Source organism: Vulpes lagopus, chromosome 10 (assembly GCF_018345385.1).
Source record: "Vulpes lagopus strain Blue_001 chromosome 10, ASM1834538v1, whole genome shotgun sequence".
NCBI classification, from domain to species: Eukaryota; Metazoa; Chordata; class Mammalia; order Carnivora; family Canidae; genus Vulpes; species Vulpes lagopus.
In genome coordinates, this window is record NC_054833.1 from 773825 (window position 1) to 799665 (window position 25841).

Genomic DNA, 25841 nt, shown 5'->3' on the forward strand with positions numbered 1-25841 from the left:
TAACAATATGGTGCTCAAGGAAGTGGCCAAAGCAGGCAGCTTTAGGCCTTTTAGACAAAGAAATAATAAATTTGAGAGGAATTCACAAGATAAAAAAGTCTCGGCTTAGGGTAGGAAACTGGTAAAGAAGTAACAAGGTTGTTTATAAGGTCTCTCAGCCCTGAATTTCCTGTTTCTGGTGATGAGGACATCTCTTTATTGGCTGGTATAGGGAGGGTACATTCCACATGGGAGATTTATTTCTGCTTTCAGGAGGGACAAAGGAGGGTCAGAGTTTCCTTTTTGTATTGGCTGTTTCTTAAGTAATTTTAATTCAAAATAATCAATAGTACAAAGTGGCATATTTGGGGGCAGGCCGCCTTGAACTCCATCATCAACAAACAGAAAAAGAAATGGGGAGGTACAGTTAAGTAACATTATTTCAGCTGTAGGCTTTGTAGATATTCTTATCAGATTAAGAACTATCCTTCAATTACTTAATTTGCTAATTTTGAAAATTATGAATGGATGTTAAATTCTATCACCTTTTCTAAAGCTATTGAGTTTGTATTATTTTTGTCCTTTAACATGTTAATATGAATTACATTGATTTTCTCTAATGTTAAGTCAACCTAGCATTCCTGGAATAAAACCAACTTGGTTATAATGTATGTCATCCTTTCAATATATTGGATTTGCCTTAATATTAGTTTTTGCATTTTTGTAACTTTTGTTCATTAGTGACACTGTCCAAGTCAAGTTTGGAATCAAAGATATGCTAGCCTCATAAAATGGGTAGAGTATAATCTGATCTTTGTATTCTGGAAAGGTTAATATAAGAATTATTTAATTTTTGAATTTTTAAAAAGATTTTATTTATCCATGAGAGACACACAGAGAGAGGCAGGCTCCCTGTGGGGAGCCTGTTGCAGGACTGGATTCCAGGATCCTTGGATTATGATCTGAGCCGAATACGGAGGCAGATGCTCAATCACTGAAGCACCCAGATGCCCCTATTCTTTAAATGTTTGGTGGAATTCTCCAGTGAAACCATCTGGATTTGGAATTTTCTTTATTTTTCTTAAATTCAGTTATCCATGTAAACACCATGGGATCTTATTAACAATATCACCAATTTCCAGCTTATACCATCTTGAGAGGCTTCCTTGATTTACTCTGATGAAATACAGACGTAAAGGAGAAATCATCAGAGACAGCAGATTCTCCTTTGAAATGTTGCTGTTTTCCATGACCATAACCACTGTTCTCAGTTCTAGTTACCTCATATCTATATGACTGCAACCTTGAGATAGTCTTTATAACTCTATTCCATCCCAGATATGGTTATACTAGATTCATGTTCCTTAAGTATCATTATCGTTCCTCCATCACTGACCATGAGTGGTTCCTTCTCTCCTTATCACTAAAACAATTTTAAACTTCTTTGTTTGCCTTTTCTAAATTATATTTTGAAAGATTAAAATAACAAAATATGATAAAGATTAGAATCTACGTGTATATAAAAAAAGCTGACATCTTTATCCCCAAATGCTATTAACTAGAATGTTGCAAGAAATTCTCCAAGGATTTCTCACATTTCTCCAAGTCTTCTGATGAATTTTCTTTCAGGTTGTCTTTTCATAGATGTATTTCCTTTTTTTTTTTTTTTTTGATGCATCTCCTTTTGAACCAGATTTACTTCTTTTTTTTTTTTTTAATTTTTATTTATTTATGATAGTCACACACAGAGAGAGAGAGAGGCAGAGACACAGGCAGAGGGAGAAGCAGGCTCCATGCACCGGGAGCCGATGTGGGATTCCATCCCGGGTCTCCAGGATCGCGCCCTGGGCCAAAGGCAGGCGCCAAACCGCTGCGCCACCCAGGGATCCCCCAGATTTACTTCTTGACCAGGATAAAGTTTTTCTCTTTTTTAAAAGATTTTATTCATGAGAGACACACGCAGAGAGAGAGAGGCAGAGACATAGGTAGAGGGAGAAACAGGCTCCACGCAGGGAGCTCCACGTGGGACTCTATCTTGGGTCTACAGGATCACGCCCTGGGCTGAAGGCGGCGCCAAAACACTAAGCCACCCGGGCTGCCCCTGACCAGGATAATAAAGATAATGCTTCATTCTGGGACAAGACTGGGCAAAGACTGGGGGCCTGAGGACAAGGGAAACATGAAGCTCACAGTGTTTGTGTCATTAAATAAAATCCTTTGTTTCTGTCACAGGAGTCTGGTGACTTCTACAGTTCAGGATTTGTGAATCTGGCAGGTGACATTGTTAGCTTGAGAATACTATGAAGTCTTCACAATTCTAAGCCTGAGGGGATCACTGCTCAGGTTGGAGTGCATTCTTTTTCTTCACATGCACAAGCACAGCATATAATTACATCTATATACACATAGTTTTCTTTTAAGAAATGTGGAATACATATTGTCCTGACACTACTTTTTCCAATGACAATTTGCTATTTTAATTGCTGAATAGTATTTTATTTATTAAGATTTTATTTATTTATTTGAGATAGAGTGAGCACGTGAGAGAGCACAGCAGAGGGTATGGGCAGAGGGAGAGGAAGAGGCAGATTCCCCACTGAGCAGAGAGCCTGACTTGGGGCTCAATCCCAGGACTGCAGGATCATGACCTGACTCAAAGGCAGGTGCTTAACTGACAAAGCCACCCAGAAGCCCCCGAATAGTATTTTATTATATAATATGGCATATGTAATTATTCTCCTATTGATAGACATGTAGATTGTTTCCTCTCTTTCTAACATTAGCAACTCCGTGTTTACTGCCCTCTAGAATGCCCCCCCCCCCCCCCATCTAATTGCTGTGACACTTCCCTCATACTCTCAAGTCAAGGATTTGTCTCATTGTTTCTTACTCATTCTAAACACTAGTCTGTTATTCGAATAACAGGTCTCTCTTCTCAGGATTTTATCAATCTATTTATCACATTCTATTTTATATTACTTGCTATTATTGCATTTGATCTTTAAATAGAGTATAAGTGGGTGCCTGGGTGGCTCAGTTAAGTGTCTGCCTTCAGCTCAGGTCATGATCCCAGAGTCCTGGGATGGAGACCCACACCAGCCTCCCTGTTCAGTGGGGAGCCTGCTTCTCCCTCTCCTGCTCCCCCTGCTTGTGCTTCTCTGTAACATAAATAAATAAAATATTTTTAAAAAAGAGCATAATCTTCCTCATTTAATATTCTGAGATCTCTCTCCCACTTCCAACACACAGTGGCCCTTAAACGATGCAGATATGTCATACATTTCAGACAGGAAAAATGGTTTGTCAACTAGCTAAATTTAATCAATCTGATTCACCTTCCCCTTTCTTTTTTATTAATTCCTTCCTCCCGAGATCTGTCCTTATTCATCCAAGTAACTACTTCTCAAGAGCCTACCTGTGCCAGGTGCCCAGTCTGGTGAGAGTGCTGAAAGGAGCACATATATGAAGCTCCTTTGGACAATGACCACAACCTTGTCCATTCGTCATGGCTTGTCTGTTACTCAAGTCCTGCAGTTTACTTTTATGGGGGGGGGGGGGGGGAGCCAAAGTAGCTTGCCCTCTTAGCCTTCTAGGTTTTTGGCTGAGATACCCCCAACACCCAATAAAAAGACAGGTTAACAGGAGAGAAACCGGGCAGTAACAGGTGTACCGCCTGTGCAAGTGCGAGACCCAGGAAAAACTCAGTGAATCCGTGAAATGGCCCTATTCGCAAATGAAGATTTCTGGGGTCTGGGTGAAGCACAGTACTGAAGGACGGGATTGCTACACAGATGTGTTATCTTCTTTATGACAAGAGGTTCTGGAGGTTTGGAGTCCTTCCTTCTCTTCCTCCCGGAGACATCCTTACAAATGGAAATTTCCCTTACACATGTAAATATTTCTTACAATGAAGTAACTCTCACGTGGTTTTCAGAGCTCCAGTCGTTTGTTCTAAAAAAAATAATAATAATAATAACCAGCCTAAACTATCCTTACATCAAAGAGGCATATTTGGGGCGGCCGGTTTTGCTTTTCTCGTTCACTTTTCTTCCACATGAGAGGTCGCGGGGCGCAGAGGCCTGTCCCCACGGTCAGTCTCGGACCTCCTGTGGAACCCTGGCGATTTGGCCCGCCCCACGGTCAAGGGGCTTTATGGGAATCTACCTCGCCGCCTGACCGAGCCTTCGGGAGCCCCCCAAACCCGCCTTTTGGCCTCTTTCAGGCTGGAACCCGAGTGTTCCTGGCCTCGGGGAAGGCCGAACCCTTTTCCCGGCGCTCTTACGACTGTAGCCACTTCCGGTTACTGGTTGCTAATGGTTCCGGAGCCGCTGGCTGGAAGGGCTGGCGCCGGGGGAACAGCGGCGCTTCGGGCTAGGAAACCCGGCGGGAGAGAGGGGCTGGTGGTGAGTGATGGGGCAGGGTGTGGCGGGGCGGGCCCGGCGCTGAGACTGTGCTTGCACGTAAGGAGCGGGGCGGAACGGCGGTAACTGTGCCCGTGACGGGTTATCGTTGGAAACACCCCCAGGGTGGCGGACCTGTGAAGGGAAGTCAACGGGGGGCTGGACGCTCGGGGCCAGTGTGCCGCCCGGGTGTCCGGATGCGGCGCCCCCCACGCGACCGCCTTCTTCCGGGGCCTTGGGGTCTCCGGGGCTAGGCAGGGAGCTGTGCGGTGCCCGGTGCCCCAGCGGGACGCATGCGCAGCCCCTGGGCCGCTGTGTCTGCCGTTGTGTTTGCGCACCACGCCTTCTCGGCCCCCTCTCGGTAGGGTATGCCTGCCTATCAAAGCACCACCAGGCACCACCAGTAGTAATATTCTGTTGTACGTGTATACCACAATTTCTTTATCCATGCATCCATCAATGGACACTTAGGCTGTTTCCGTATCTTACCTGTCATAAATAATGCTGCGGTGAACATGGGGGCACGTGTATCTTTATTATTGTTTTTATTTTCTTTGGATAAATACCCAGAAGTGGAATTGCAGGATCATATACTTTTTAGTTTTTTTGAGGACTGTCATACAGTGGTTGCACCACTTTACTTTCTCACCAACAGTGCACAAGGTCTCTTTCTCCACATCCTCATCAACAGTTGTTATTTCTTGTCTTTTTGATACTAGCCATTCTCACTGGTGTGAAGTAATATCTCCCTTTACTGTAACATAAGCTCATGGGGCAGAGATCTTGTTCCCTGCTATATCCTCAGTACGTAGAATAGGGTTTGGCGCTGGAGGGGAGGAAAAATTCTTCCTGTACCCTTCGTGGTCTTCCATTTGGACTAAGAATTAAGTTTACTGGAGACAGGTTAACAGGAGAAAAGACCAGATGGAAGCCCAATAATGAACTTAAGACCGAAAAATGACCAAGGCAGGAAGTTTTTAAACTTTTTAGACAAAGAGACAATATACCTGTAAGGAATTGAGAGGACAGAGAAAACTTAACTTTGGGAGCTTCAATCAGTAAGGAATTTTAAACAGAATTTGGGCTGGGGTAGTAAATTAGTAAACAGTAACAAGGGGTATCTATACAGCCTTCTGGGCTCTAAATTTCCCATCTCTGGTGCTAAGGATGTATCCTTACCTCCTGGTACCTTTCACATGGGAGATTTATTTTCTGCTCTCAGGGGCACAGAAGAGGGGAGGAGTGTCCTTGCACCAGCTGTCTTTTCAGTAACTTATGTAAAGGCTATAGTGGTACCTCATTTTGAGGCAGCCCGTCCTTGTCTCCTATAGCACATAGCATGTGCTCAATACTTGTTGAACAAATCAATAAGAAGAAATAGGTAAACAGTCCTTGGCATCATAGAACTTAGTCTCACAGAATTAAAGTGGTTTGAAACATAGAGAATGGGAGGTAGAGAAGATCTTGATTAGGCTGTCCAATAAATAGGAATATAATGTGATCCACCTATGAGGTTTTCTAGTAGCCACATTAAAAAAGTAAAAAGACAGGTGAAACTAATAACATATTTTATTTAAACTAGTATATTCAAAATGTTAATATCCAATCAATATAAAAATTAATGAAATATCTTCCATTCATTTTTATGCTATATTTTTCTACTTATTGCACATCTCAATTCAGATATTAAATTTTCACTGAAAATACTTAATCTATATTGAGATTATACAAAATTTAAAATGTTAAAAGTAGATTCACATACCCAAACTACACCAAACATAAAGGTTTTCCAATAATTGAATTATGTTTTTAAATTTAATTAAAATTAAGTGAAATTAAAATTGTAGTTCCTTAGTTTCATAGCCATGTGCACCTGGTGGCTACTATAGTGGACAGTGCAGATCTCAATCAAAAGTTTTTGTTCTTGGTTGAGTCAGGGGGCAAATGAGAGGGTGGCACCACAAGTATGCCAGAGAGGGAAGAGGAGAGTCTTGAGGGCAGATTCCCCTGGTCTTCAACAGTGAGGTATGGCTTCCTAAAGCAGATGAATTCTTCAGCATGATTGCTGTTAGTTTAGGTACTCCGGTAATCATTTTTTGGGGTAGGAAGAGGGTCTAAGCAGTGCTGGTTAAATTTACCATCTGTAAGTCGAATCTTACTGTGTATAAGGAACAGTCACAGAAATCAGATTATTTTTCTACAGATAAGTTGTTCTCAACTGGGGGCGACTTTGCCCCTCAAGGGGGCATTTGATCCACCTTAAAAATGCTTGCTTATACTTGGTGTAGTAGCATCTAGTGGTTGGAAGCCAAGAATACCGTTAAATGCCCTACAATGCAGGGGACAAGACAGTACAAGGAACTAGGTCTGGCTGAAAATGTCAACAGAATCAAGATGGAGAAAACTTGCTCTAGAGGATTTGAGGAAGACTGAGCTAGCTGTTCCTTCAGAACTTCAATATGATTTCCTTATGGGATCAGGGGAGAACAGCTTGTTTTGTTGAAGTATGTCAAGGTTTCTAGTTTTCATTGTTGATGGGCTTTTTGATTATAAACAAATAATGTTATGGTCAGGGTGAGAATGGAGACTTGTTGGATAGAGAAATAATACATGCTGTGCTTATAAGACTCTGTACCTTGGGATAAGGAGTTCATGTTTTCCTTTGTATGGCTTGTATCCTGTGACCCAGTCTCAAATGTGATTGATGCCTGTATGAGATTATTTTCGTTCTTTCACCTGTACCCTTGCTTCTCTTTCTCTCTCTCTCTCTTTTTTAAAGATTTTATTTATTCATGAAAGAGAGAGAGAGAGACAGAGACAGAGAAAGACGCAGGCTCCATGCCGGGTGCTCGATCCCGGGACTCCAGGATCACGCCCTGAGCCGAAGGCAGGCGCTAAACCGCTGAGCCACCCAGGGATCCCCTGTACCTTTGCTTCTCATTTACAGAGATTGCCAACAGTTTCTGTCTTGTTTTTCAGCAAGACAAAAGATAAAGGGGGAAAAAAAGCTATCATTCAACATCTAGCTTTATTTTTAAAATAAGGATATTTCTAATACTAAAGATTTAATACTTTACTTTTCTCTTCAGGACCATTAAAAATCCTTTGCTTCAGATGCTTTAAAATACTGCTCAGGTACTTCTTTTTTTTTTTTTTTTTTTAATAAAGATGTTGCATAGTTTTATTTATTTATTTATTTATTTATTTATTTATTTATTTTTTTAAATTTTTATTTATTTATGATAGGCACACAGTGAGAGAGAGAGAGGCAGAGACACAGGCAGAGGGAGAAGCAGGCTCCATGCACCGGGAGCCTGATGTGGGATTCGATCCCGGGTCTCCAGGATCGCGCCCTGGGCCAAAGGCAGGCGCCAAACCGCTGCGCCACCCAGGGATCCCAGTTTTATTTATTTTTAAGATTTTATTTATTTATTCATGATAGACATAGAGAGAGAGGCAGAGACACAGGCAGAGGCAGAAGCAGGCTCCATGCAGGGAGCCCGATGTGGGACTCGATCCCGGGACTCCAGGATTGTGCCCTGGGCCAAAGGCAGGCGCTAAGCCACTGAGCCACCCAGGGATCCCATGCTCAGGTACTTCTAAGTCATAAAAACAAGTATGAGACTTGATGGTTTAAAATTTTCTACCAGTTGATGTAGACAAAGTAAATTTACTTTTTAAAAGCAGCATTACGTTCAAAAGATATAAAGGTTCAGTTTATCTTTATGGTGTTACAAGGAGTGACTTAAGATTCATATTCCAGTAGTAGTGGAGACAGAAATGACAGGTGGTTACTTAGTCACAATACAGAATCAAGTGTGTGTAATTCCTGTCTTCAGGAAGAGATTAGATCCCTTCCTGCTTGTTCTGGGGATGGCTATTCCTAGAACCATTGATTCATGGTGGTTTGATGTGCTGGGCCTCTGGGCACAATTTTTGTCATGTTATGATATTCTCAAACTAGGAATGTAAAACTGTTGCAAGTACATGAACTGCTAATACATTTCCAAGCCAAAAAGAAAAAATTGGATTGAGATAATAAACTGAGTGCCAGTTTCTTATCAGCATAGGTATCTGATGGGTAATTAAAGCTCTCAATTTATTTTTAAAAAAGATTTTATTTATTTATTTATTCATGAGAGAGACAGAGACAGAGAGAGAAGAGAGAGAGAGAGAGGCAGAGACACACACAGGCAGAGGGAGAAGCAGGCTCCATGCAAGAGGCCTGACATGGAACTCGATCCCGGGACTCCAGAGTCACGCCCTGGGCCAAAGGCAGGCGCCGAACCGCTGAGCCACTCAGAGATCCCCTAAAGCTTTCAATTTAGATTAGGTTATTGTATTTACTTTAATAATCTTCAATCATCCAATTACAATACACTTTTTTTAAAATTAAAAAAGTGCTATAAAGTTATTACTAAATTCCTTTTGTAGAGTGTTTATATTTTATCTCCTGTTGCTACTAGTCTCTTATGTGTCTCTTTTACTACCTTCCTGAACTCAGAATTACACAATACCTAAATTGGAAGATGCATTACTGTTGATCGATTGGGACAGCAATGTCCCGATGATAAAAATGTGCATTTGTGCTGCTTAGTTCAATAGCTGCTAGCTGCATGTAGCTGCTGAGGACCTGTAATATCACTAAGGAACAGAAATCTCTACTTTGAGTGAATTTAATTTTAAATTTATACAGCCATGTGTGGGCACTGGCTACTCCACTGGACAATGCAGTTCTGGACCAATCCCTCCCCATGTCTGTTTAGAGGGACCTGAGTCTCAGAAGAGTGACTTATCCTCATTACTGTCATCCCCGGTCCCAGCAGCTCCTACTAATCACTTAGGCTTTCCTTTCCACTTGAACGTTTTCCTTGCTCTGCTGTGTTTTCTGATAGTTTCCTCTTTTTAAAGATTTCATTTATTTATTCATGAAACACACAGAGGCAGAGACATAGGCAGAGGGAGAAGCAGGCTCCACGCAGGGAGTCTGATATGGGACTCGATCCTGGGACTCTGGGATCACGCCCTGAGCCAAAGGCAGTCGCTCAACTGCTGAGCCACCAAGGTGTCCCTGATGGTTTCCTCTTTTTTAGTGTAGGCAAACAAATTCTGCAAAATGATTATACCCCCTACTTTAAGATAAAAAGGGGATTAATATTTAGGTCATTATATCAGTAGTGATGGAAAACAAATACTTAGTATTGTTTCAGTTTTTTTTTTTTTTTTTAAGATCTTATTTATTTATTCATAAGAGACAGAGAGAGAGAGAGAGAGGCAGAGACACAGGCAGAGGGAGAAGCAGGCTCCATGCAGGGAGCTCGTTGTGGGACTCGATCCGGGGACTCCAGGATCAGGCCCTGGACTGAAGGCGGTGCTAAACCACTGAGCCACCCGGGCTGCCCTTGTTTTAGTTTTTAACGTCAAAAGAAGCTTTAACTTAATACAACATACCTGGTAGGCCTCTACAGAAGGAGAAATGAAGGCAGAGAAAAATGTGAATGCTTTCCCTAACATCATACACAGAATGTCAAGTGAAAAGGAAAGCTGAGAAATAGAATTCACTATTTTTCAACCAGGAAACATGGTAATTTTGGGCTGCAAGTGAACAGGCTGTCAATAGACATTTCCAAAATAACCCTTAATGCTTCTTAAGAAACTGAACTAATTTAGAAATAAAAGGAAATTTCCTCAGGTATATTCTCTGGTGCCAGAGAAATGTTTAATGACTGAAGGATCATTGCCTACATTCAGGATACTCATAGTTCCTAAGGCATATTCTTTGATAACTAAGGAGACCTGAGTAGCTGAAGAACTTCTGTTACTTCACCATCTTAGTAAAGCTTATTTGCGGTATGAATTCTTTGATGTCTGATCAGGGCTGAACTTACGCGGAAAGGCCTCCCACACTCATCACATTCATAGGGTTTTTCACCTGTGTGGATTCTCTGATGCTGAATAAGACCTGTGCGCCCACTAAAATCTTTCCCACATTCTTCACATTTATAGGGTTTCACTCCAGTGTGTACTCTGTGGTGTCCAATAAGATGGGAGCGTTGAATGAACGCTTTTCCACATTCATTGCATTTGTAGGGCTTCTCTCCAGTGTGAGTCCTCCTGTGCTTACTAAGGTCTGAGCTGTGACTGAAACTTTTCCCACAGTCATCACATGCATAGCGTCTTCTTTCCTTCTGTTGCCACTCTAATCTACCTTCACTTTCAGTAGCATCTTTGGATTCAGGATGCTGAAGAATGTCTTTGTTAAGTCTGTCATTTATCTTCCCAAGGAATTCTGTATCCTTGGGCCTATGTTCCTTCTGGGACAGAGCTTCATCCTTAATTCTGGTTTTATTACCTGTAACAAAGAGTTCACAAACATGTCCTAATCTAGGTTTGAGAAGCAAACCCTATGAAAGAAAGAACACATAAATGTTATAAATGTATTATAAAAAATGTCGGGATGTGTGAGTGGCTCAGTGGTTGAGCGTCTGCCTTCGGCTCAGGGTGTGATCCCGGGATTCTGGGATCAAGTCCCACATTGGGCTCCCTGTGAGGAGCCTGCTTCTCTCTCTGCCTGTGTCTCTGCCTTGTGTGTCTCATGAATAAATAAAATATTTAAAAACAAAACAAAGTCACATACAATGCACAAACTAGATATTTGGCACCATCAAAACATATATTGATATTATAAGAAAGAGACTAAGAGGCCAGTAGGGAAGACAGCAGCAGGATACATTATTTGGGAACAGACTAAGAAGAGAGGAAAAAGGCAATGATGTGGATCAGGGGGTTATAATCCCTTGCAAAGGCAGAATGGTGTGAGGGACTAAGAGGGACCGATGGGGATTACAGAATAGAGATGGGGCAGAGGTAAAAGTTTGGGAGAAACATGCAGGGGCCTAAGACACAGGTGATTAAGTGGCAATAAAACTGAGTAAAAGTTTGGGATTAGGAATCTAAAAGGAATGTAGTGAGTGGGAACCATCAAAGGAGGGGAATGTGTAAATAATTAATTGAAAGCATACCAAGAGTATGTAGGTTAGGAAAATTAGCAGGAAGTGATAATGGATGGTCTGGTGTGCTGGGTTGAATCCTTTTTTTTCCCCCTGAAACTGATCTCCTCACTCTCATCTCTTCCCATCCAAATCCTAGCATGGTGGTTCCCTCAAACTTGACTGTGCATCAGAATCACTTTGGATGACTTATTAAAACAGAATGCCAAGCTTTCTGACTCCAGAACTTCTGATTTGAAAAAGATGGAGTATGGGTTAAGAATTTGTATTTTTTTTTTACATTTTTTAAAAAAGATTTTATTTATTTATTCATAAGAGACATAGAGGCAGAGACAGGCAGAGGGAGAAGCAGGCTCCATCCATGCAGGGAGCCCAATGTGGGACTCGATCCTGGGATTCCAGGATCACACCCTGGGCCGAAGGCAGGGGCCAAACTGTTGAGCCACCCAGGGATCCCCAAGAATTTGTATTTCTAACAAGTTTCCTGGTGTGATAGATACTGCTGGTCCAGGGAACACACTTTGAGAACCACAGGCCTAGCTATTATGCAAGGTCCATCTCAAATGCTCTCTCCTCCAGGAAGTCTTCTCTAATCTCCTAAATTGGATGTGCTCTTTCCCTCTTCCTACTCCCCATGTCCTCAACCCCAAGCTTAGCACAAAATAGCACACGATAGCAAGTACTCAATATTTGTTAAGATGAATTTTATGAGAAAATAGCTGTTCTGATGATTTTGGGTGGGAGTAGAAAGTGTCACCTATTTCATCATGCTGTGACCACCATTTCAACAAATCTAGGAATCCTAACTGTGCAACAGTTCATTTAATTACTGCTTTCAGTGGTCACCTGGCATGATGGAAGCAGCAGCAAGAGCTACCAGATATTTCAATGCCTGGGCTTGGGGTGGAAAACACTAGGTTACATGGCTCACTGACTGCCATGTCGTAAGTCCGCCCTTCACTGTCATCACCATATCCCCTTGCTACCAGTCTTCAAATCTGTTCCTTCTTAACGACCTTTTTTTTTTTTTTTTTTTTAAACCAGGCAGTAGACTTTCTCAAAGTTTGGATATCTGCTCTAAGTTGACATTGTTTTGGAACTTAAATGCCATATTATCTTTGGCTAGAAATGACAAAGACTAAATTAGAACCAGGAGGTCTAGATTCCAGTCTGGGAATTATCTGATTGTTTAAATTTTGGCAGATGACAACTATTTTGGTTTCTTTCTTTCTTTTTTAAAGATTTTATTTATCTATTCATGAAAGAGAGAGAGAAAGAGAGGGGCAGAGACATAGGCAGAGGGAGAAGCAGGCTCCACGCAGGGAGCCTGATGTAGGACTTGATCCTAGGATCACGCCCTGAGCTGAAAGGCAGATGTTCAAATGCTGAGCCACCCAGGCATCCCTATTTTGATTTCCTTATCACCTCTGTGCCCTCCTTTTTACCCATAGTTTGATTAGATGAGGGAATGTATGATAAAATGTTTGTGAAAGTATAATGTATAACAGAGTATTGCTGAGTTAATAGGGTAATAATGATTAAGCGAATCATGAAAATTAGAGACACTCTCATACCATTAAGAAAAGCGTTCTCAAACATCATCATATTGGTTCAACCACTTCTTTTTTTTTTTTTAATTTTTATTTATTTATGATAGTCACACACACAGAGAGAGAGAGAGGTAGAGACACAGGCAGAGGGAGAAGCAGGCTCCATGCACCGGGAGCCCGACCTGGGATTCGATCCCGGGTCTCCCGGATCGCGCCCTGGGCCAAAGGCAGGCGCCAAACCGCTGCGCCACCCAGGGATCCCTCAACCACTTCTTTTATATATAGCTGTCACTAGTGGTTGGCTTTCCTGTGGCTTACTGAAGATGAATATTAAAAAAAAAAAAAGAAACAAAAGGTTTATTCTAAGGTCAGTTTACCATCTTCAGTGTAATCTACTAGTCCTCAGGATGAGTCTTCCCCCACAATTTCAGAAGAAATCTAGAGAAAAATCCCACCAGGACTTCAAAAGGCTTTCTTTCTATTTTCTTTCTCATTTTGAATACAAGGTTGGTTTTTCATGGGTCAGCAATTGAAATGACAGTCCTCTCCCTTACATCTGCAATTGAACAATGTACAGAATAATATTGTATGGAAATTGTCAAATGTAAGTTTTCTCATCTCAGAGACCTGTAGTCTACTTCTTGGTCAATTGGGAGTTTCAGAGCTTTATTTATATATCTAAGTGCCAGCTAGTCTGAGCTCAGGCCAATAGGATTCCAGGAGACCTTTCAAAGATTTCCTTATTTGGGGATGGTGTGATGGTGGGGGGCGGGGCAGGAGGGGGAGTGCAAGGGAGAGCTTAAGTGGGAGGAGGGACAGAGGGAGAGAGAGAATCTCAAGCAGACAACTCGCTGAGCATGGAACCCAACACTGGGCTTGATCTCATGACTTGAGCTAAAATCAACAGCTGGATGCTTAACTGAATGAGCCAACCTAGGTGCCCCTCGAGACCTTTTAGAGCAGATAAAATGAAAATTATTTGGATCTAAAATCTTGTGTACAACTTGCTTCACAGTCTAGGGGAGCAAGGACAAGGTTAAAAGCTGAGTGAAGTGAAACTGGAACAGAGTTAAGGAGACTTTTATTTATTGGTAATGGAGGATCAGTGTTGTGGGGAGTAGCATGTCCAAAAAGTTCCCTTTGAAATACTTTAATTTTAAAGTATTAAAAATTAGCACATTTGTGCTACAAAGAATTCTAAGATACTCTGCTCTCCCAAGTTTTTCTGTCATCTATGAAGATAATTCTGTATTAAGGGAGTACTACTGTTTTAATTCCCAGTTATGTTTACAGAGAGGAGTCCTATTACCCTAGCCAACAGCTAATACAAATACCTTACTGGTGCGGATAAAATGAAATTTTTAAACCGGATATAGTGTGTAAAAGTTTATTTAATGATAAACTTATTTTTGAAAGATAGTGACTAAATTTTGGTACATTATCCTGATGGCTGTTAATGATTGTTCTGGACCAGCAGGCAGGAGCCCCAGGTTCTGACTGTAATCTTAGCTCTACCTTTACTCTTTGGAAACAGACTAAATCACAACCACTGTGGGTATATTTCTTCAAATGTAAAATGAGGATTTGGACCAGACATTAATATGCTTTTAATAAAATTGAGAGACACGTCTTGAAATGTGTTATGATTTCTGCAGGGTTTTGTTTTTGTTTTTGTATTGTTTTGGTGGGTTTTGTATTTTGCTTGTCAGTTGTTTTGGTAAGGGGTGTGTTGATGGTGGTGACACAGATAAAAATTGTGTATGGCTCTTGGTGTTGTACCTTAGGGAAAAAGTCATATTCATACTGTTCAATGCAGACAAATGTATTCCCTAAAAATTCTCAGGCCTCGTACGGTAACTACATTTCAGGAAGCACCTTTCAGTAGATTAGATTAAGAAAAGACAATTCAGGGATGCCTGGGTGGCTCAGTGGTTAAACATCTGCCTTTGGCTCAGGTTGTGATCCCAGGATCCTGGGATTGAATCCCACATCAGGCTCCCTGCAGGGAGCTTGCTTCTCCCTCTGCGCCCCCCCCCCTTTCTCCATGAATGAATGAATGAATGAATGAATAAATATCTTTAAAAAAAAAAAAAAAGACACTTAATATTTTCCCTTGGAAAGTTATTTTAATAGCAACACAGGGCAGCCCGGGTGGCTCAGCGCCGCCTTCAGCCCAGGGTGTGATCCTGGAGACCCGGGATCGAGTCCCACATTGGACTCCCTGCATGGAGCCTGCTTCTCCCTCTGCCTGTGTTTCTGCCTCTCCCTATCTCTCTCTCTCTGTGTGTCTGTGTCTCTCATGAAGAAATAAATAAAATCTTTTTAAAAAAAATAATAGCAACACATATAAGCCTCTACAATTTTAGGTATAGGAACTGTGTATTTTTCTGAATTTGTAACATGCTGTAGAGTGAAACCAGTCCAAAAATATTAAAAAAGACCAAGGAAAGACCATCTAGAACTTAAAGTTTTGCACAGACTATTAGTCTTAATCAATAATTGTATGTTCTACATAGAATTTAGCATGTTGACATGTTACATTATTGTGATTCCCCCTTTTTAAAAAAATATTTTATTTATTTGAGAGACAGCCTGAGAGAGCATGAGGGGGTGGGGGGGAAGGGGCAGAGGGAGAGAGAAAAGCAGGCTCCAGGCTGAGCAGGGAGCCCAACATGGAGCTCAAGACCTGAGCCTAAGGCAGATGCTTAACTGACTGAGCCACCCAAGTGCCCTATTGTGACCTATTTTACGACTGACTGCATGTCCTGTCTCCTCCCAAAAGCAGGGAGAGAAATTTTTCTTTTTCTTTTTTTAAAGATTTTATTTATTTATTCATAGAGACAGAGAGGCAGAGACACAGGCAGAGGGAGAAGCAGGCATCATACAGAGAGCCTGACGTGGGACTTTATCCTCTCCAGGATCACGCCCTGGGCTGCAGGCGGTGCTAAACCACTGCACCACACCGGGGCTGCCCGAGAAATTTCTTATATTAGGCCTGCTCACAGAAAAAAGATGAAGACTCCATATAGTTAAGCTTACTAAAGCTTATTAAAATAGTCTGCATCTTTTACCTTTTGCCTTCTGAAACTATTTTTGACTACCATTAACTTCTAAATGCCAAATTCAGTGAGTTGATGTTTATCAGTTCTTAATCCTGTGTCCTATTAGTAGCACTGGCTATAGCTGGCTGGAATTCCTGGTGTCTTTAGTGACACCATCCTCTCCTGCTTCTCTTAACTGACAGTCCCGAGTCTTTACAGAATCCTCTTCATCCACCCAAACTTCAAATGGTGGCATGCCTCAGAAATTTACATGTGGCTCTCTCTTTTTTATATTTATTTGAAGAAAGGGAGGGACTCCTGGGTGGCTCAGTGGTTGAGCATCTGCCTTTGGCTGAGGGCGTGATCCCGGAATCCCGGGATCGAGTCCCACATCAGGCTCTCTACACGGAGCCTGTTTCTCCTCCCTCTGCCTATGTCTCTGCTTCTCTCTGTGTCTCTCGTGAATAAATAAAATCTTAAAAAAAAAAAAAAAGAGCATGAGCAGGGGGACAGGCAGAGGGAGAAGGAGACTCCTCACTGAGCAGGGAGCCTGATATGGAGTCTGGTCCTGGGAGCATGACCTGAGAGGAAGAGGCAGATCCCCAATCCCTATTTGATTGCAGGTGTCTCTCTTCTCCTCACTTTATATATATATTCTTCTTGGTAAACTTCACCTATAGCCATGTCTTCTATCATGTACCCACTGAGGAATCCCAAACCTCTTATCTCCTTCTATATCTTTCTCCCATATCTAGAACCATATTTATATATATATATATATATATATATATATATATAATTTCTTTTTTTTTTTTTTAAAGATTTTAATTTGACAGAGAACGTGCGCACAAGCAGGGGGAAGGGTCGAGGGAGAAGCGGACCCCTTGCTGAGCATGGACACATTCCCAATGCAGGGCTCAATCCCAGGATCCTGGGACCATGACCTGGGCTGAATTAGAGGCTCAACTGACTGAGCCACCCATGTGCCCCTAGAACCATATATTTTTTTAAAAGTTTATATATATATTTTTAAGGATTTATATTTATTTATTTATTTATTTATTTATTTATTTATTTATTTATTTATTTATTTATTTATGAATGATAGACACAGAGAGAGAGAGAGAGAGAGAGAGGCAGAGACACAGGAGGAGGGAGAGGCAGGCTCCATGCCGGGAGCCCGGCCACAGGACTCGATCCCAGGACTCCAGGATTGCGCCCTGGGCCAAAGGCAGGCGCCAAACCGCTGAGCCACCCAGGGATCCCCTAGAACCATATTTTAATCTGTATTGCCTACTGGATGCATGCTTTAGGGATAGAGCAAATTCACATGTATAAAAGCTGAATCCATTGTTTTCACACACAAGATATTCCCACCTTCTGATTTTCCTATCAATTACTGACACCATTATCTGCAAGTTGTCCAAGTCACAAACTTGGATTTTTATTAAAATAACCCCCACCATCAGTATCTAATCAGACCTGTTCATTAATAAATGAATAACAAATATCTCTTGAATTTTCTCTTTCCAGCCTTATTCGAGCACTGGTCTATAATCTTCTATATTTGAAAGTGGTCTCCCCTCAACCCCTTTGTGTTTATTTATTTTCTATTTACAGCGGTGTCCTCATTTACTTACAGACTTTGGAAAATAGAGAAGAATAAGTCACCTGTGATTTCATTACCTTCAAATAATCTTTGTCTACATTTGGAGATATCCTTCCAATATCTTTCTTTGTAACTTTAAAAAAGTAGAATCATGGATAGTGATTTTTTTTAAATTTTATTTATTCATGAGAGACACAGAGAGAGAAAGGCAGAGACAGGCAGAGGGAGAAGCACGCTCCATGCAGGGAGCTCGACGTGGGACTTGATCCCAGGGCTCCAGGATAAGGCCCTGGGCTGAAGGTGGCGTTAAACCGCTGAGCTACCCAGGCTGCCCATGGATAGTGATTGTTAAACACCAATCTGTCATCCACTCCTCTATCTCTATGTAAAACAATGTAACGGGGCACCTGGATGGTTGGTTGAGTATTTGATTTGATTTCAGCTCAGGTCTTGATCTCAATGTTTTGAGTTCAAGCCCTGTGTTGGTGTTGGAGCATGGAGCCTACTTTAAATAAAATAATGTAACAAACATCCCTGTGATAGGATGAAATTCTGTTTCCTCAGCATGGTATTCAGGAATACCATGGCTGAGCATCTGCCTTTGGCTACTTCCCTACTGGCTTTTGATTTTTCAAAATTCTCTTTATCAAAATCAAAATCAACTCAGAGCAATTGCTTTTCTTAGAATGTTATGCTTTCATGCCAGCCTTCCCCTGCCCCTAGTGTTGTAGCTCTAAGTCACCAGTGTGACTGCATTTGGAAAAGAGGCCTTTAAGAAGTAATTAAGGAGGACAGCCCAGGTGGCTCAGGGTTTGGTGCCACCTGCAGCCCAGGGTGTGATCCTGGAGACAGAGGATCGAGTCCCACGTGGGGCAGCCCGTATGGAGCCTGTTTTTCCCTCTGTGTCTCTGCCTCTCTCATAAATAAATAAATACCATGTGAAGACCCAGCAAGTCTGTGAGTCAAGGAGAAGCCTCACCAGAAACCAAGCCTGCTAACACCTTGATCTTGGACTTTCCAGCCTCTACAACTGAGAAAATAAATTTCTGTTGTATAAGTCACCCAGCTTGTGGTATTTTGTTCTGGTAGCTCTAATAGACTAATACAAGGCGTCAAATTCTCCTGCTCAAAATCTAAATTTAAGAGAATTTAGAACTAGGATCATCCAATAACAAACAGAAATGTATTACTAAGTATTTAAATCCCATCCCCCCATCCATTGGGCCAAAAAGCAGCTTTTAAGTCTAATGAAAAACTAAAATTTAATTCTTTCCATGATGAGGCAGTGGTAAGAAGGGGGGGGGGGGGATAAAATCTTCCACAGTGAGATGGAGGATTAGCAAGAAAACTTGGCAAAGGAGAACATTAAGGGAGAAAGCTCCTAACACAAGGAACCACATCTTCCCTCACACATAAACTTCTCCTTACCATTCCTTTGGGGCTCCCCGGATTCCTGCTCCTGCTGAGTCTTCCTGGGACGGAGCTGGGTAGTCAGTGACTCATGGGGCCTTCCCAAGGGGGTCAACTTGTCCAAAAGCGTGTCCTGTCTTTCTGAATTGGCTGGTAGCTGGGAACAATGAAGTATGATTAGGCTTATAAGGCAGATTTTGTGAAAGAACTTAAAAGAACTTCAGAGAGAGGATCAAAAGAAGCATTTGCCAGGGACCAGGAACACAAAAGAGAAAAATTCTCATTGAAGTGCAGAAGTAATAATGACTAAAAAAAGTAGAGGCAGAAACTACTCTCTACACCTCAGGTCACTCTAGAGTGAAATTCAGTGTCTCACAAAGATTGGCACAGGTTCAGGATCACGGTCTTCAGACTTGGAAAGAACCTTAAAAATTATCTAGTCCAACTGCCACCCAATGGGGGCATTTCTTCTCTAACTGCATTGTCCAATAGGATAGCCTCAAGCATGAAGTGCTTACAGAGCTCTTGCAATGTGGTTAGAAGGAATGAAGATATGTAAAGTGTAAAACATACACTGAATTTTAAAAAAACAGTACAAAAAAAGAATAAAAATGAGGTATTTTACCAGGTAGCTCATTTTTTAAATAGATAGCTATGAATGTTGGAGAACTCTTAGTTTACTTCTGAAGCCTACCTGCCTTCCTGTAACTTCTCCCAGATCCCAGCCTTCCAAACTGATTCTGAATCCCGTTTCCTGTGTCTTTACTCAGCCACACTTGAGTTATTTGACACTGGCAGCTAGGTCCCTCACTAAGCCTTGCTCTTCGCTAGGATAACCTACTACAGACCTTCAGGTGTTCTTTCACAGCCGAGTGTCCCCTTCCCACCTGCTTGCGCGGTTCCTCCAGCTCCCTCTCCAGGTCCTCCAGCACGGTGACCGCCTCCTCTCCTGTCTTCGGATGGTGCGCCTGCACCCACGCTTGCAGGTCCCGAGGAAGAATGCTCAGGAACTGCTCCAACACCAGCAGGTCTAAAATCTGCTCCTTGGTGTGGTATTCCGGCCTCAGCCACTGGCGGCAGAGCTCCCAGAGCTGGGAGAGGGCTTCGCGGGGTCCGGGAGCGTCCTGATAACACAGCTTCCTGAAGTGCTGCCTGAAGAGCTCCCTCCTGTGAGGGCTGTAGTTTGCGGTGATCGCGTCCTGTGCCCAGGAGTGGTCTTCGGGCTTGATCATCACGAGTCCTTCCTGTTCTTCGGGTTTCGGGGTTGCGGCCATTCTGGCTGCGTGAGGACGGTCCTCTCTGGGGCTGGACTCCTGTTACCGCAGAGAAACGACCAAGCTGCTGTGGACAGGACACTCACGAAGGTACCAGAGCAAGCCGACCGTCTTCCAACGCTGAAGCGGGGCCACGGTCTGACACCAGGCTCTCACTTAGACCACCTGTGAGATCCTCGGGTTTCTCACGGGACTGACAAGCGGCACGCACCCGTCAGCACCGAGTGACCACTCAGATTCCACGGCCCGCGGGGCGCAGCTTCCCGGGCGTCCGCTCTCATCCCGTCCCCCCTGCACAAGCGCGGGACCACGCCGAGGGAGCCCTCCCGCGTCCCTTTCCCTGCCCAGGAGACGCGGCCGACTCACCCTGACGCGCGTACGGACGCAAGCGCCACGGCAAACCCCCCTCCGCCACCGGAACAAAGACCGGACTCCGCCGACCGGGGCGCCCCGCCGCGGGCCCCGGCACTTCCGGCCGCTCTAGGAAGCCGGGCCTCGTTGGTGGCGCCCGGCTCCCTTCCGGCCCCGCCCATGGACGACCCCATGGACGGCCACGTACACCGCCCAGCTGTGCGGGGGGCGGCGCCGCGCCTCTGTTCTCATTAAAAACATTTTCCCTCTCAAGAATTTCTTAGGTTTACTGATTAAATACGTAGTGTAGAAAAGTAATACATTATCACAGCTCAATATTTAAAAAGAACACGTGTTCTCCAGCATCTAGTGTTGACCTCCCGTGTTCCTCCGGACACACGCACCGTCCTTCCCTCCTGCACAAATGGTAGCATCTCCGCGCCTTGCTTCCGCCTTCCCAGCAGCTAATACTGGAGATGGTGCGTAGAGGGTTGCCTCGAGCCTGCCTTTTATTTTCTTTTCAAACAATTGCGTAGTATTTTTTATATGTGCCATCATTTATTAATAATTACTTCACTGATGGCCATATAGGTTGTTTTCAATCTTTATCTTGAAACGCTGCTGCAGTAAATTACTGTAAACATAAATCTTTCTCATGTGTAAGGGTATTTACATAGAATATATTCCCAGAAATAGAATTACTAGAGTACAGAGTAGGGACATTGTATTTTTGTTAGTGCCAAATTACCAATCATAGAACCTACTAGAGATGTTCATGTTTACCTGTCTTTGTCAATGCAACCTCATAAAATATTTTGATCTTTGCCAATCTGATGGGTTAGAAATGCTTAGTTTTTTTCCCCCCTTTTTCCCTTTCTTACCCAAATACTGATTATTCATCTGCTATGCCAGACAATTTTTTAAAAGATTTTTTAAAAAATTCATTTATTAATGAGAGACACACAGAGAGAGGCAGAGACATAGGCAGCGGGAGAAGCAGGCTCCCTGCAGGGAGCCCAATGTGGGACTGGATCCCAGAACTCGGGATCACGACCTGAGCCAAAGGCAGACACGCTCAATCACTGAGCCACCCAAGTGCCCCTATGCCAAGGCATTATTCTGGAAGCTGGAACTATAGTTTAAAGGAAAATAATACCCTTACCTTCATGGAATTTGTAATTTAGTATGTGTGCTTGTGTGTATGAGATAAGGAGGCAGACAATAAACAAGAAAAATATATAGTGTATTAGATGGTGAGTGTTAGTGCCAAGGAGGAAATAAAGGAAATACGAAGTTTGGGGTGAGAATGAAGTAATGCAATTTTAAATAGGGTGGTCATAAAGAATTTCACTAGTACACTGACATTTGAGCAAAGATTGAGGGAGATGAATGGGTGTATCATCAGGGGTGATATTGTGGATACCTGTCCATGATACCTGTCCAAATGCTATCATTAAAAGAAGAAGAAAACATGCACTTCACATGGCTCGAAGCTGTTTCAGGGAGAGGGGTAGCAAAGGCACAGCCTGGAGTGTAGAGTGTTTGAAATATTTTAGGCACAGGAAAGATGCTTGAGTGGCTGGAGCTAGGGTAACAAAAGGATGTTGGGAGTACAGAGAGGGTCTCTGAGATAGGAGGGTCTTGGGTGAGTTCAAGGATATATATATATATATTTTTTTTTTTTTCTTTTTACTTCAAGATGAGAAGTCATTCAGAGTTTCTGAGCAGGGGAGTAACATGTTCAGGTATAGGTACTGAAAATAAATTTCTGACTGCTGTGTTAAAAATAAATTTGTAAGTCTGGGCAAGTACAGAAGGAAGAAGATAGGTTGGGAAGCTCTTGCTACCTCAGAGTGGGGAGGGTTCTAATCATGACATAAAACCCTAAAGACACACAACTGAAAATGTATAAAAAGAAGGGCACCCCCGGTGGCTCAGCGGTTTAGCGCCACCTTCGGTCCAGGGCGTGATCCTGAAGACCTGGGATCCAGTCCCATGTCAGGCTTCCTGCATCAAGCCTGCTTCTCCCTCTGCCTGTGTCTCTGTCTCTCTCTCTGTGTCATGAATAAATGAATAAAATCTTTTTTAAAAAAAAGATAAATGAAACTGGTGATGTAAAAATTTGAAATTTTAAGTGAAGAAAATAAAAACTAAATTATAAGCTCAGAGTGAAATGTCACCCATCTAAAGACACAAGACTGATTTTCCTAATATACAAAGACCTCTTCCAAAAAAAATAAGAAAAATACCGCCAAACCAATAGAAAAATTGACAACTTACATTTACAGCACACAGAGCATTTACAGAACACAAAGAGACCATTCAAGTTCACTAATAAAGAATTTAAATTAAAACAATAAAATTTTCTTAAATTGTTCAGATTACGAAAGATAAAAAGATTGGTCATATTCACTATTGGAAAGTATGTGAACATACAGGCACTCTTAGGTTGTATATTTTTGGAAGGCAAGACTTTTTAACATTAGTATGTCTGTACCTCTTGATCCAGCAACTTAGCTTCTTGGAATTATTTATATAGAAATACTTACACAAGGGGCACCTGGGTCACTCAGCAGGTTGAGCCATGGACTCTTGATTTCTGTTCAGGTCATGATCTCGGGGTGGTGAGATCAAGTCCACCTTGGGCTCTGCACTCACCGGGGAGTCTGCTCTGCTTGAGATTCTCTCTCCTTCTGCCTCTCCCCCAGTTTTTGAGCTCTAAAATAAGTAAATAAATCTATAAAAAAACTCACCAATGTTCAAACATATACAAAATACATTATTTAAATTGGAAAACTCAAATTTTTGTAGAATAATTATCTTAAATGTGTTCTCAATTGGGGTAAGCTCAAAGAGAACTTGATTTCTATACATTATATACTTCTATAAAAGTTAATTTAAAAAAAAGATTTTATTTATTTATTCATGAGAGACACAGAGAGAGGGGCAGAGACAGGAAGAGAGAGAAGCAGGCTCCATGCAGGGAGCCTGATGTGGGACTTGATCCCAGGACTCCGGGATCAAGCCCTGGGCCAAAGGCAGACACTCAACTGCCAGGCATCCCAAAAGTTAACTTTTTAAAAAAATTTTTATTTAATTTTTAAACATTTTTTTTAAAGATTTTATTTGTTCATAGAGACACACAGAGAGCATGGAGCCTGATGCAGGACTCGATCCCAGGTCTCCAGGATCACGCCCTGGACTGAAGGTGGCGCTAAATCGCTGAACCACCCGGGCTGCCCTAAAAAAGATTTTAAATAATCTCTCTGCGCAAACATGGGGTTTGAATTTACAACTCCCAGGGTCACATGCTCTACAGACTGAACCAGTCAGGCACACCTATAAAATTTAACATTTTGCAAAAATTTACTATGGGTGTAAACAGGAAAGACACTTGTCTTAAAACCTCATTTATTCTTCACAACCCACAAATAATTTCCCTTTTTGGGGAATGTTATCAATATCCCTTTCTGAAATTCTTTGCCTGACAGGTCATTTTGTAAGAGGATGTAATTCCTTGAAGATGAAAATCAGATTCAATTTCACTGTGCTTCATAGGGCAAATATAAGTGGTCAGATAAACCTGGGGGTGGCACCTGGATGGCTCGGTCAGTCAAGCATCAACTCATGATTTGGCTCAAGTTATGATTTCAGGGTCCATGCTCAGCAGGGTGACTGCTTCTCTGTCTCTCCCTACTCCTCTGCTGTCTCCCAGCTCACACACTTTAAAATAAGCAAATCTTTTAAAAAATGAAAAAATAAATCTGGAGGGGTCATTTAGGAAACACATAAATGACTTCCAAGTAAACTAGCCTTAGACAACTGTCCTCTCTGGGAGAGAAATTTAAAAACAGCATAACCTCTGCTTTTCTTCCCATTAGAAGTACATGATGGAAAGCCAACCCCTTCCCTTGACTGTGATGTAACACATCCTCATAGCCAGCTGAGCAAATTTAAACAGACAACGATCAATTATTCTCTGCCCTGCCCCTGCAGTGCAGTGCATTATCAGCATGTTTCTCCCTCCTAATCTAATGTCTTGTATCAAATTCTCTCCCAGGTTCCAAACACAAACCCTCCTCCAGGTCCTGAGGAATCCAGAATATTCTTCAGGTATGTCCCTAGCTTCAGGCAGCCATTCACTTCAGACAATCAGCTTGCCAGAGCCTTGGAGCACTTGGCTGTGGTAACCTGAGTGGTTGGATGTCAGACAGGATGAGGCTTCCTAGTGCTGTCACAGAGCCTGGTAAAACCCTGGCTCTGGTCCTTGTCTTAGTTACATCCTTCCTTTACCTGGATGGAGCCTCTCTGCTCTCACGATTGAGGCATAAGCAGGCAGTCCTGTGTATGACAACCAGGGACCTCTTATTTATCTTCCAAAGCTACCAAAAACAAACAAAAAACCACCCTGCAAAACCACTAGTAGACTATTTAAAAATAACAATACTTGATGGATGTATATTACTTGCTTTCATTATTTAAAAAGAGAGAAAAAAAATGAACTAAGCATTCAAGAAATTAGAAGGAAATCCTCAAGGAAAAGTTTAGAAGAGAAATATGGATAAAAGCAGAAGTAAATGAATTAGAACACAGAAAAAGTAACATTAATAGATCTAAGAATGAAACATTTGTAAACAAGCCTATTAAAAACCACAAACCTGGGATCCCTGGGTGGCACAGCGGTTTGGCGCCTGCCTTTGGCCCAGGGTGCGATCCTGGAGACCCGGGATTGAATCCCACGTCGGGCTCCCGGTGCATGGAGCCTGCTTCTCCCTCTGCCTATGTCTCTGCCTCTCTCTCTCTCTGTGTGTGACTATCATAAATAAATAAAAATTAAAAATAAATAAAAAATAAAAACCACAAACCTACAGCAAATCCAATTGAGAGAAAACCCTTAAAAATTGTAAATGACAAAAAAAAAATAAATAAAAAAATTGTAAATGACAAATAGCAGATGAAGTAAATATGCTACTAACGTTTTAAAAAATATCAATGAAATTGGTGATTTTCTGGGACAGTACCTTTAGTTCCATAATTCATTGAAGTAGCAGGAAAATCTGTGGGGCACCTGGCCGGCTCAGTTGGTTGATCTTGAGGTTGTGAGTTCGAGCCCCACGTTGGGCATAGAGATTACTTAAAAATATTTTTTTAAAAGGTAGAAAACTCTAAATAAACCAATCCTAAAAGAAATAATTGAAAAAGCTATCAAAGAATCAT

General features: G+C 42.1%; 1 protein-coding gene across 3 annotated transcripts; it reads right to left on the reverse strand.

Moving 5' to 3' along the window:
- Positions 1-7842: 7842 nt before the first annotated feature.
- Positions 7843-22168, reverse strand: ZSCAN16 (zinc finger and SCAN domain containing 16). Of its 3 annotated transcripts, XM_041771524.1 has the most exons (4): positions 20640-22168; positions 19848-20312; positions 19018-19156; positions 7843-10731 (listed from the first exon to the last, which is right to left on the reverse strand). In XM_041771524.1, exons 2-4 carry the CDS (start codon positions 20271-20273, stop codon positions 10211-10213), a joined length of 1086 nt encoding a protein of 361 aa, XP_041627458.1. In that variant the 5' UTR covers positions 20274-20312; positions 20640-22168; the 3' UTR covers positions 7843-10210. The 3 variants fall into 3 exon arrangements, with proteins under 3 accessions (XP_041627458.1, XP_041627457.1, XP_041627459.1); XM_041771523.1 differs by having other exon boundaries at positions 19848-22166; XM_041771525.1 differs by having other exon boundaries at positions 19887-22160.
- Between the last annotated feature and the right edge of the window lie 3673 nt (positions 22169-25841).